Source organism: Phyllostomus discolor, chromosome 13 (genome assembly GCF_004126475.2).
Source record: "Phyllostomus discolor isolate MPI-MPIP mPhyDis1 chromosome 13, mPhyDis1.pri.v3, whole genome shotgun sequence".
Lineage (NCBI taxonomy): Eukaryota > Metazoa > Chordata > Mammalia > Chiroptera > Phyllostomidae > Phyllostomus > Phyllostomus discolor.
The window spans coordinates 34,544,367-34,557,323 of NC_040915.2; the positions used below are offsets into that span (position 1 = coordinate 34,544,367).

At 58.3% G+C, this 12,957-nt stretch overlaps 1 protein-coding gene across 1 annotated transcript in view; it reads left to right on the forward strand.

Moving 5' to 3' along the window:
• DOCK2 (dedicator of cytokinesis 2) overlaps window positions 1-12,957 on the forward strand; it is a 362,016-nt gene that overhangs the window by 326,262 nt on the left and 22,797 nt on the right. The window contains exons 37-41 of the mRNA XM_036013875.1: window positions 4,052-4,142; window positions 4,791-4,910; window positions 8,624-8,713; window positions 10,501-10,605; window positions 12,375-12,516. Coding sequence (XP_035869768.1) covers window positions 4,052-4,142; window positions 4,791-4,910; window positions 8,624-8,713; window positions 10,501-10,605; window positions 12,375-12,516 — 548 coding nt within the window. The remainder of the gene's footprint in view (window positions 1-4,051; window positions 4,143-4,790; window positions 4,911-8,623; window positions 8,714-10,500; window positions 10,606-12,374; window positions 12,517-12,957) is intronic.

The following is a 12,957-nucleotide window of genomic DNA, read 5'->3' on the forward strand; positions in this document are numbered from 1 at the left end:
TACCCATCGATGGCTCCCCGCTGCCTTCAGGAGAGAACTGAGGCTCGCCTTCCGCGTCCTGATTTCTGTCAGCCTCCCCAGACCCCGTTCCTCTCGTGCCCCCGTAGTCAGCCCCCGAAACCCACGGTGGGGGGGGCGGTCCTCGGACCTGCCGCGCGGTTGTGTGCTGCCCACAGACCAGGCCCTCCTCACCCGCCTGCGGACGGAGCCGGTGAACCGCTCTCGCGTTGGCGGCAAGGCTGGCTCGTGACGCCCGAGTCCTGGGTGGGGGAGGCAGGTCGTCAGGTCACTGGCAGCCCGGCTTCCAAGGGGAAAAAAATGTATGGGGCACGGCGCCGCTTTCTTATAGGCACTTAAAAAGGGTTATTGGAACACGTCCTGAAGGATTCTGGGGGAATATTAGCCTGCAGCAAAGAGCTCCCTTGCCGGTTTTTCTCAAAATCTAATATTTATTCTCTGAAGTTTTAAGAAAGTTATTGTTATTTTCACTCATTACAGAAATAATACATATTAATTGCCAAAACAAAAAGTCCTCATAAAATACAGACAAGCAAAACAAAACAATGAAATCGACCTCCACAATCCAATCATATTCCCTGACCCTTTTCTATTTCTCTATAGATTGAATTCTGTGCCTGCATACTCTTTGCCAAAATGGGATCATATTGCTCATAATTTCTTCCTTGCTTGACAAGAATTCTATGTCAACATATATTTCAACATCATTTTTAATGAAACTATAAAATTCTCTTTCCAGAATATACCATAATTCATATAGCCAATCCTGTGGTGTTGAACATTTAGGGGCTGCCAACTTTTTTCCACCGTAAAGAGCACAGCGACAGAATTCTTGGGCATCTATTTTTATGTCTGTCTTGACGGGGCGAGGACCTGCAAGGTGGCACTGACGTGAGGCTGGCAGGCACAGCTCCTTCAAGGCTTCTGACTCAAAGTCTGAGCTCACGCTGCCGTAACAGAAGATATTCTTGTGTGCTCGGTTCAGCACTACTCCGGGAACGGGAGCCATCACTGGGAAGGAAGACAATTCCGTGGGTCAGCCTGAGCTCGCAGGGTATTTGTAACGTCACTCGATAGGACTTACTGGGGCAGCACCCAGCTCTGGGGGTTGAGGGGCCCGGGGCCCTCCCCTTGTTTCTCTGTGACCCTGGCTCTACCGCCCAGTGCCTCTGGCCCGAGGTTTCCCGCCGTGGGGTGCGCTCACCCTCCCTTCTGTTCTGAGGGTTCCGAGTGGTGCTGTAGGTGACGTGTCTGGTGCACACTCGCTCCCGCCAACCTCTCCTCCCTCCTCCTCACTTTAGCAACACAGATGGCAACCCCCAGATCTCCATAAGCTCTGCAGATCTGAGTCCCGTAGCACTAGGAAAACTCCATTTGCCTGCACCAGACATTGTAAAACAGGCGTCGTCTGGAAGTCTGTTCCGTTTGGCGGACACAGTATGTAAAAGACACAGTATGTAAAGACGTTTTTCATGGTTCGCCAGATTTTTTAAAGTCTTAAAGGTCTTACATAAAAATTGAAATTTCCCGCTTCCTCTGAAAAACTGAGAAGGCACAGCGACACTGGGCTCTGACCCTGCTCTGACAACGGCCACTGGGCCTGGCCGCGGCAGGAGACCTCTGCTCACAGCACCACTCGTCTGCTCCCCGCTGGACTTCACCGGGGCCTTTCTCTCCAGCTGCCCCGCTGCCCTCTGGAGGTGTCTGAGCTGCAGTCCCAGGTGGAGCCCATCGGGCGTGTAGCTCTGGGCTCCACAGCCGAGCTGACAAAGGAGAGGAGAGAGCAGCAGGGAGGGTCTCCCTCCTACCACTCTCTCCACGTGCTCTGGACTCCACCGTCAGGGACCTAGGGGACCAAGGACAGGCAGGGGGGGATAAGGCAGGGTTCAGCCACGTATGTTGGGGTTTCTTGAGGTGGACCACAGCCCCCTGTGGTGGAAACTCGGCATGTGCAAGTTCACTGGTAACGCTGAAGGATCAGCAGAGTGTGAGGGGAGGGAAGAGGTTGCAACGGCCATGATCGCAGAGGCAGAAGCAGCTGGTTTCGAAACCTGGTTTTACCTGTTTCTCCCTCTGTCTACTTGAACACCGGCCTCGCCTTTCTTATCTATATAAGGCTTGTTGGGAGAATGAGTTGATACACTATATAAAGCACCCATTCGAGGAAGGAAGGGAGGGAGGGAGGGAGGGAGGAAGGAAGGAAGGAAGGATCTATCTGAGATGCCCCCCCCCCCCATTTATCCCCTCACCTTCAGATCTCAGCCCGACTGTGGGAACCTCTCTGGGAGTCCCACCTGCAGGAATCCTGCTGTCAGAGTACCAGAGACCGTCCTTCAAAACACTGATCACAAACAGCTATATTCTGGCGATTACTTATGTGATTGCTTGACTGACATCTGCCCCCTTCCCCTGGACTCCAGGTTCCAAATCCTGAGAACGGCGCCTGCTTTCGTCCCCACGTACCCCTGGCGCCTGGTGCAGCCCGCGTGCTCAGGACAGCCTTGCTGATCGGGTGAACCGGCGAGCAGACGGTCCCCAGGCTGTCCTGGCCCATTGGTATTACTAAAAACCGCTAGCTGACCTTTTTTCTACTCAACACCTTTGCCAGCCCCCACCCTGAGGTCGGGCAGCCTACATTTGGCTCGCTGGCCACGTTGTATGTGCTCAGGGGTGTTCACGCCAGCTCCTCCTTGGGCGACATCCCATGCCGAAAGGTCGCTTCTAACGGGAGCCTCAGCCGGAGCACTGGGATCTGCTCAGAGTGCAGATCTGTCCCCCTGGTTAGACAGTTGGGGCAGAGTCTTGGCGTGGCCCCAGACGGCGGGCGCCTTTCCTCTGGAAGGGGAACAGTGCCTCCCTTTCACCCGAGTACCAAGAGCTGCCTGCTCCTGACAACATGCGAGCCACCAAAGCAGCGGTTCTTCAGCTCCGAAGGATGTTTCCAACAGCAGCAGGAGGAAAGGTTTTGTAGGAAAACCGAGTTTGCCGCAATAACAGATAAGAACCATTGTCGCTCAGCACCGGCCCCGGCCCCGGCCCCGGCCCCGGCCCTGGCCCCGGCCCCGTGCTAATCACTCTCAGGGCAAACTCACATTTGCAAGCAGCAATGTTTGCTGTCGTTTTCTGAGCCTCCACACATGGTCTGCTCTTTGCCAGCTCTTTGTGGGCTCTTGGTGTGCACGTAGGTAGGTCCTAGAAGCGCAGTCTTTTCCAGGTGAGCAAAGTCAGGCACCAAAAAGGTGACTCGCTGTCCCGTAGTGCCTGCTAGGTATCAGACACCTAAGAACTGGCCAGCGCTCGCTGCCTCTGCTCCTGTTCTGCCCGCAGCAGCCCTTGCCATGGACTCATCCCAGGTCTCTGAGCTGGGACATCGAGTTGTGCAGGGGCGGGAGGCGGGGATGGGGTTCCTGCAGAACAGGAGGTTCTCCCTGCCGACAGCTGCAGGCCTCGAGGAGAATATCCGATCTCTAGCCCCTGGTCTACTTCCTTTTCTTAAATGTGCTTCCTTTATCCCCGGGGAACATGAAGGGAGGGTAGGAGCTGTCCCCTTGCAGAGCCGTGGCTTGCTCGTGCTCCTGGCACAGGGCAGTGATGCGGGCATGGGCTCTAAAGGCAGGTGGCCTGGGGTCGCAGTCAGCCCCTGCGTCTGCTAGCACTCAGCTTCTGACGGGTACCGGTTCCCCTTCCCTGACCCCCTTGTCGTATGGCATTGGCCAGAGTTTTCGGTGTGAAGTCGAAGAGTACTGGCTGGAGGCGTAGTTTTCCCGTCTTCAAGTGGGAATCCTCAACACCCCCATTCCACAGGGTCGTCACGGAGACTCGATGGTCCGAGGCATTTAAAATACTGAGCACCATACCTGCCAGGCACAAAGTGCCCACAGACGCTGGGTGCTTTCACGTGACCCACGCAGGGGGCGCTGGCTGGCAGGGCTGAGGAACTCCCTTGCGACCCCCAGACACGCAGCTGTCCCAGCTGACTCCTACCTGCCCCCTTATCGCCGCGCCGGGTGACTCAGCCCGTCTCCCCGAACAGGTACCTGTACAAGCTCCGCGACCTCCACCTGGACTGCGACAATTACACGGAGGCCGCCTACACACTGCTCCTCCACACCTGGCTCCTGAAGGTACTGCCCTTCCCGCGGGGCGGACTCCCGCTGGGATCCCCTCGGGGCCCTCACGGCAAGCTGGAGAGTCAGAAAAGGGAAAAAGATAAGAAAAGAAAAAAAAAGAATTACCAAAATCCATTTTCTTTTGTTCCAAGTCCCAAAAGTCCTGACCTGACAGGTTACCCCCCCCCCCCCACCCACCCCACACTGCTTCACCTGGTCACATAAGGTCTCGAGTGACCTTCACACTGAGCCGCAACGGCAACCCCTCCAGATGCGTCTCACCGTGTGGCGTGACACCCAGCTGTCTTATGTCACGTCCAGACACCAGCTGCCCATCACCAGCATGCCCAGAGCGCTGTTCTCCTCCTCTTAAAGCGCTGCTCTAGCGGGACGAAGTCTGAGGGGTTTCCTTGGGCTTTTGAGGAGCTGGGACCGTGTAGGGCTTCAGAGAAAATCCCCACAGGCCACACATGTGAGCCAGTGCAGAGTCGGGGGAACTCGGCAGAAACCAGGAGACGCTTCCCAAGCGGGACCCGCAGACCAGCATCTCTCTGACTACCGCTGACTGCAGGGGGGCGGGGAGGCAGCTCCTCGCCGGCAGGGGAGACACCTGCCCTCGGTGGCCTCTCGCCCCTGGTGACTCCGCGTGTCCTCTCTCCACAGTGGTCGGACGAGCAGTGCGCATCGCAGGTCATGCAGACGGGCCAGCAGCACCCCCAGACCCACCGGCAGCTGAAGGAGACACTGTACGAGATCATCATCGGCTACTTCGACAAGGGAAAGGTGATGTGTCCCTGCCGTTCCTGTCTGCGGGGACCTGCTCCTGGGAAGGGCCCCTCTCTCCCGTAGCCCACAGCCAGCCCGGCGGCAGCCAGCTCCCCGTCCAGTCCTGAGTCTGGTCACTTCTCTCCATGCTTCTCCGCCCTCGGCCCCACCACCTTCGGTCAAGGCCCAGCATTGCACACCGGGACACCCAAGGAGCCCTAAGCCGTGCCCCCGCCAGAGCTTCCTCCGTGTAGGAAATGGGGTGACCGTAACACACATTTTGGGTCATGCCGCTGTCCTGCTTACAGCCATGTTACTGGGCCCCCCGTTCCACGCAGAACAAGCTACAGAGCCGTGCCCCTGACCTGCGAGGCCCCACGTGAGCCACAGAAGTGTCCTCTGATGGCTCCTCTCGCTCCGTCCCTGCCCAGCTCCCTCTTCCTCACGCGCTCTGCGCCGCAGGGCCTTTGCACCTGCCTTCCCCAGCTCGGAACGTCCCCCCTCTGCAGCACCCCGTGCCGGCCTCCTTCTCATGGCTCAGGGCTTTGTGCAGACGTCACATCCTCCAGGAAGCCTTCCCTGACCGCCCTGGACTGAGCAGCGCCCCAGCCTAGAGTCACCCGAGTTGCCTTTTCAAAGCACTTGCCACTGTGAGGCATCGCCGTGCTCATTTTGGTTCCACGTGCTCATGCCCTGCGTGCAGACACTTGTCCACTGCTGAGTGCCCAGTGGCCAGGACAGAGCCTGACACGCAGGGCCCAGTAAATACATGTTGAATAACTGAATGGATAGAGTGTATGAGGGACACTGCGGTGCCATCATGGACCCCTGGACAGCAAGCACAGAGTGCTCCATGGGGTTTGGTCAGGAGATGAGCCAGGCCAACTGCTGCCCGCCAGGGGACCTTTAGGAAGCGCCGACCCCAAGGCCAGCCCCCCCCCCCATCCCAGAGGGGACATGGCCTGCTGGCTGAGTGGCTCTGCAGCCAGACGGCCTGTGCTTCAAACCTCGCTCCTCTGCCCACAGTTCCTGGGCTCCTCGGAGACCCCAGTTCCCCGCCCACCACAGTGCGATGCTAATACTACCCACTTCCTAGTGATCCTGCGAAAATTCCGTGAGAAAATGCATATGGAGCAGCTAGCATGGGACCTGGCCCATGGGAACATCTCATTAAGCTTTAACTTCACTGTTAAGGCCTGATTCCACCTTCAAGGGCCCCGGGGATGGGCCGTGTCCTCCGTCCAGCCTTCCTGGGGTCCTCCACCCACCTCCTGCCTCTCCCCTGCACGGCCAGCCTCTTGTGGTTCATCAGGACAGGACTGAACACTTAATCTGGTCTGTCCTGTCGCTGCATCCGCCGCGTCTGTCTCTGTCTGATCTCCCCACTTTCCCCTGGAAGGACTGAGTGAGGTAATGTCTGGGGAAGGGCTTGTAAATCCCCCGGAGCTGAGCGGCTGGAGAGGGCTGTTTCTGTAATTTATAATTATAAGCTGCTTGAGGGCAGAGACTCTGTGGCTCCAGAACCTCCTGCCCTGCGGGACAGGACATTGAGTCAGAGCTTCCCGTTGGCTTATCAATAAGCTGATGGAACTGGTCCCCGCAGGTGGTGGCGTGGGACAGCCCCTGAAAGTGCAGGCTGAGCTTCGTCCTCTGCAAGGCATCCAGGTCAACCGGCCCGTGCTGGGCAGAGGGGAAAAAGGCGTGACCCCGGGCCACAGAGATGGATCTTACTCTCTGGTTGGGAAAGCAGACATGCCAATCACGATCACCTCTGTTTGCATATCACCCTCTGGTGCTGTGCAGTAGCGGAGGAGGGGAGGGAGCAGGGTCGCAACTAAGTACTTTGGGGGCAGAGAAGAGGGAGCGGATGGGCTACAGCTCCCTCTGAAAGCCGCTGCTGTGGAAGCTTCCAGAAAGAAGCCTGAATTCCTTAGCGTCCCTTCAACTTCTCCCCCCCCCCCCCCGACCCCCTCCCTTTGTGGAAACTCTCTGCCCCAGACACACACAGTGGCTTCTCCTCCGTAAGTCCATCTGCCATCACTGGGTCCACTCCTCTGCACCCCGCAGAACCCGGCTAGCACGTCTGTTTTAGCGTATGCTTTGCCCGCGCCTGCTCCTTCCTGACATCTGCTCCACCCCTGCGTGCCACCCCCCAGCTCGAAGCCGGCAGGTGCTGTGACGTCTTAGACTCAGGGGTCAGTGACCGTCAGAGGTCCCGGTGACCACCGGGGCAGACATGGGAGGAAATCCCAGGTGCCTCACTCCTGCCTGGCCCCCTTCCTGGTCCCCCAGTGGTGTCTTCACACATGGAGAGAGCATTTCTGGCAGATTCTGGTGGGAAGCTGGCAAAGACCCCCACTAGAGCCCAGCAGCCCCTTGCCCAGCCCAGCCTTGGCGCCTCCTGGCACGGAAGGCACCTTTCCCCGGCTCACTAGGCTGCCCATGGGTGTGCAGCCACGACCCCTCCGCTTGGCGCCTGTTTAACTCACGCTTGGCTGCAGAGAGAGCACTCTTGCTACAAAGCACACTCTGCATTTTGGCAACTTCCTCTCTCCTTCCCCTCCTCCACCAGCGTTTCCATTCAGGTGCATTTTCCCATTGTCATCCAAATGTGAAATGGGATGGCGTCCCTGGAGACCGCCAGCTGCCCGGCCCACCCTGCATCCCCGACCGCTCTGCAGGGGCTCCCGCCCCCCACCCCCCCAGCCCAGGGCGGCAGCTGCAGGAGTGGTCTGTTGGCCCCAGCCTCAGACAAAGCAGAGGAAAAGGATCCCAGTGTCCAGGGTTTGTTTTTTCAGAATTGGCTTCACAAAGGGAAAAGCCCTATTTTTAAAGTCTCAGCCACTCTTTTTAATCCTCCAGCACCACTCCCACCACGGTCCCTGCACTCTCCCGGGCCCACTCGCACAGCCCAAGCAACCCCGCCGAGAAGGGACGGCAGGGTCTCGGCCACACCGGAGGACCGGGTTCTGCAGACCCGCTGGGCACCTCTGGGCCTCCGTGATCTCACTGCGTTCTGAACCGAAATCCGGTTAAGAGGGCAGGTCTCATTCCTCAGCAGCCCCCCCCCCCCCACACACACACGGAAAAAAAGAGCAAGAGGGAGGGAGAAGGGAAGAGGAAAGGTGGCAGGGGGGATGTTGGGATTGGCAGAATGGAAAGACCCCAAACGTGAACTTGAGGAGAACTGGGTCTGGCCCCACTCCGCCCCAGAAACCTCTCTGACCTTTGGCACCTGCTAACTTCTCTGTGGACTGTTTCTCCGTGGAAAGTAGCGCTGACACCCCGCTGCCCCACCTGCACGGGGAAGCCGCGGGCACCGAGGGTGCACGTACTGCTAAGGCGGGGAATGAAGCAAGGCCCCGGGCCGCCCAGCAGGCACCCCGGCCCGGCCCTGGGGCGGGCACTGAGCTGGGGCAGTTGCTCTGCCTATGAAACGCTGTTTCTCACCTGGGAAGCCTGGATGCCTCTGGTCACCCCTCAGGGGTCGAGAAGGTCCTGAGAGCCTGTAGGGACCGTGCCTAGCCCAGTCTGTGGCTGCTCCATTATTTACAAAGAAACTGGATTGAGGGGCAGAGGAAGCCCCTGGCTCCCTGAGTGTGGGGCTGCGGCTGGGCCTGGGCCAGACTTGCCACTGAGTCCCAGGAGGCAGAGCCACCAGGCCCCTTCCTCAGCGAGGGCTCCGCAAGCCTGGGGGGACCCTAACCTTTGCCTTCTCGGCCTTCCTGCAGATGTGGGAGGAGGCCATCAGCCTGTGCAAGGAGCTGGCGGAGCAGTACGAGATGGAGATCTTTGACTACGAGCTGCTCAGCCAGAACCTGGTAAGGTGTCACCGGCGGAGCCGACTGTCCTGCAGGCCAGGTGCTCAGGGCCTGGGCTCCCCAGAGAGGCCAGGACGAGGAGGAGGGAGGCCAGGCAGGTGGGCCCCTAGATAAAGAAGGGGAGTGGGGCCTGAGCTGAGCCAGGCTGTGCCGAACGGCTCCCTCCCAGGTGGGAATATTTCCAAAGGGAGGAATTCTGGGAAAACCCATCAGCCGGTTCCTGGAGTCCAGGGGTGGGTGTTCAGCACCTGTGGGGTGCCGGGCGGCCGCCGCCGCCGCTGCTCCCGATCAACGCTGTGCTCTGTGCGCAGTGAGCGCGCGCCCCACCGATCACCAAGCCAATTAAAAAAATGCAGATCTGCGCTTTCCGATTAACAAATAAATCACATTAAAATGCTCCCCATCTGGCCATTCTGTATTAGCTCCTCGGTGCTTGTGATTTGGTGGAGGAAGTGGAAAGGTAGGGGGGAGCCAGCCTGTTCTGCCTGAGCCGCGGAGGCCAGGGGAGGTGGCCCCTGCAGGGAGAACGCAGAACTGCTGGGTGGCTCCCCCCGGCCCCCACACCCCCCACCTACCTCCTGGTGACCTGAGAGTCTCGACCCCGGGCCCCACCTCAGCCCATTGGTAGAGGCCAGGGCAGCTCTAGGGAGAGCCAGAGCGTTGGGAGGGGGTTTTAGTTCTTTCTGGCGGGGGCAGGTTAGGGAGTCGAGTGCTCTAAGAGATGTGCTCGCGCAACAACCTGTACCTGCCCCGTGAGATCGTCCACATAGGTGTTTGCTCACAGGCGCTATAAAGAGCATATTCAGGCACACACACACACACCCAGAACATACTTGTACACACACAAACACACAACGCACTTGCATGCACATGCTGATGTGCACGCACATCTGGGTACCAAGCACACTGCAGTCTCGTGCCTGGTCCATGCACATTCATCTTCCATGTTGTGTGACACGTAAGGTGTCACAGTCTGTCCTTTTACATGTGCTGTGTCACATCAGGTTAATGATTTCTGTCGAGCTCATACCAATGCTAAGACGCCATCAGGTGTACAGTGAGATGCACAGTGTTTCCAGAGACGCTAAAATACGGAAAACACACAGCTCTTAGGGCCGATGACACATGCGGTGTGCACACACAGGGAGACCCCGACATCCACCCAGGGACCCTCACAGACTCACGCATGGGGACAGCTGGCTGCGCTGCGAGAAAACGTTGCTTTATCTGCAAAGGGAATCACAGCACTCGCAGGGCTGCTCTAAGGATGGCGCCAGCCACTGAGCTCACCCAGGCAGCGTGATTTACGCGGGACCCAGTGTGCGGTGAACAGAGCTATCATAGTTGTCGCTTGGTGCCCGTGGGGGACTGGTTCCAGGGCCCCCAGCAACAATGAACTCTGCAGACCCTCACATCCCTCACATCCTGGCGTAGGGCTCGCCTGTAACCTTTGTCTCTCCAGGGGCTGCGGGAGGGTGCGCCCACCCGTCACTTCCTGCCCGTGGATGCAGCGTAGGGCTGGGCATGGGGCAAATGCAAGCATTTTGGGGGGTGGGGGGCCTCCTGGGAGCTTTTTTCTAACATCTTCAGTCTGCTGTTGCTTGACTCTGTGGATGTGAAACCCGCTGCACCGTTAGGGTCACAGGCATTCCCACTGGTGTGCACACAGGTATGCCGGGCACACTCATTCAGGTGTGACGATCATGTCTCCGCTGCGGCCTCTCCAAGCCGCGAGTGCCTTTGACACACATGTGGGTCGTTCCAAGCTGTGGGTTTTCTCCTTTCAGATCCAACAGGCGAAGTTCTATGAAAACATCATGAAAATCCTCAGACCCAAACCGGACTACTTTGCCGTCGGGTACTACGGCCAGGGGTTCCCCTCCTTCCTGCGGGTGAGTGTGCGGCGGCTCAGACCCAGGCCGGGCATGGGGCCTTTGCGTCACGGCTGTCCCTCTGGGCTCGGGGGACCTGCGGGTGTGCAGACACCCGGCTCTCCTGCCTCCATGCACCGCTGCCCCCCCCGCCCCCACTCACTCCCGGTCCCTTCATCAGAGTCACCGGGAGTCACCCCTGGGTTGCTCTCAGGACACAGCCACCAGGGCTGCCTCCCGAGGCGCTGTGCCCCCCTGTCCCTGAAAGGAGGCTCTGCCCCCGAGCAGGCCCTGTGGGGCACTGGTTCTCAGAACCAGAGTTACTGAGGTCCCCGAAGAACTTCTGTGTGTACAGACCCTATCTGTAGTTACCACATTCAAAATTAAAGCTGAGGAAATTTACAAATATTTACCAATTTATTTCAAAACAATAAATCCATCACGCACTAACATGCATCTGCATGAAAAATAACTATATTTTCTAATTTTAAAATGACTGTAAATAGTGAATCGTTTCCTGTTTCTGCAAATCTCTCAATTGTAACAATTTATGGTCACTACAAACACAGCTTGGATCCTGTGAGGCCGTGAAAGGGCCTTGGGGCCCCTGGAGCACGGTTTCTGAACCCCTGCTTTCGTGGATTATTCATCCACCACGTAGAGACTTGGACCTGGTCAGCCGAAGGCTTCCTTCCGGTCAGGGTGTCTGTGGTTCACTTCCGGGCTCAGTGACATTCAGAAGAAACAGTAAACGTGGTCTCTGACCCGCCGGGTCCGCAGTCCGCTGGAGGAAGTGAATCACTCACCGTCAGGGATCGGCACGGAAGCCCAAGTGGGCGTGCGCTGCAGCGGGAGGCAGCGCTGAGCATTCCCCAATGCAGCAGGGGTGCCTTCCCAAACTTGACCCCACATCGGCACGTCCTGGGGAACTTGATGAAAATGCTCGTTCCTGGGCCCTGCCACCACCACAGGGGCCATCTCAGCAGGTCTGGAGCGAGGCCTGAGCATCTGCATTCCGCAGCTGTCCTGGGCTCCTCGGGAGACTCCCCCAGGTCTGGAAGCGCTGGTCTGTGGGGCTGACAGACACGGGTTTGGACAGAAGGCCTGGGGGGCCATCAGAGGCTGCACAGACCGGGTCCAGAACAGCGTGTCTTGCCTCAGCTGTACTGACGTTTTAAACTAGTCGTTTGCCTTGCGCGTTCAAGGATGTGGAGCAGCATCCCAGGCCTGTACCCACCGCCCCCGAGTGACAACCAGAAACGTTTCCAGATGTTACCAGTGCCCCACAGCGGGGGAAATCACCCTCTGCTGGAGAGCTGCTGTCTAGGAGAGGCTGCCATGGCCGAGGAAGGGTATAGAGTATGTTTCCACGGAGCTAGGACCTGGAGCCAAGGGATGAAGGACCCAAACGCTGGTCCCTCCCACCCCACAGGCTCAGCACACGCGGCCCATCAGAGGCCGGAGGTAATGCTTGTGGCCATGTAGATAGGGGGTAGGTGTGACCCACATGGTGAAAGCCGAGTGAGAAATTATTCTAAAAGCTCTGCCTGGGACAGCAGGAAGACGAAGCTTCCGGCACCCATGACCCCCTCTCCCTTTAGAGCCGATCATTTTAAGGAGGTGGTGTGCCCCCCGAGGAGGTCAGTGGGGTCAGCTCCTCCTCTCCTTGGTGGGCAGGCAGAGAGGAGAAAGGTCCACAGGAGGCCCTGTCACCATCCTCCCAGCTCTGCTTGAACCACATCCTCCAACCCTGGGCCCTGAGATCGCTGGTGGGTGTCATTTCTCTGCAGAACAAAGTGTTCATCTACCGAGGCAAGGAGTATGAGCGAAGGGAAGATTTCCAGATGCAGCTCATGAGCCAGTTCCCCAACGCAGAGAAGATGAACACGACCTCCGCCCCCGGGGACGACGTGAAGAACGCCCCAGGCCAGTGTATCCTTGCAGATGGCCTGGCCAAGGGGCCACACACGGGTGGCCCTGCTGGGACTCGAGCCCACAGAGCCGCATCTCAGAGCTCAGGACTGTGCCAGCGTCATTGCTGAGAGAGGGCGCCAGCTCACTGGCGTACACAGAGGACAGAGGTGACACGAGATCACCCAGTGGGCTTGGGCAGGGTGTGGCGTTCACAGGGCCAGGAGCTAACCCCCGGCAGGGCGGACTTCCCGGGACAAGGCAGACCGCTGAGCGGAGGTGCGTTCAACCGGCCCGGCTTTCCGCTTTGCAGCCTGTTACACAAATTAAGTTGTGTTACGTAAAATGGGGCTGACAAGTTGCATGACTGGTCTGCTAAGTCTGCCGAGCCGTAATCCAAATATTTTTCCCTCGGGTGATACATATTCATCTGCAACCTTTTCGTTACGCTCGCCTGTCCTT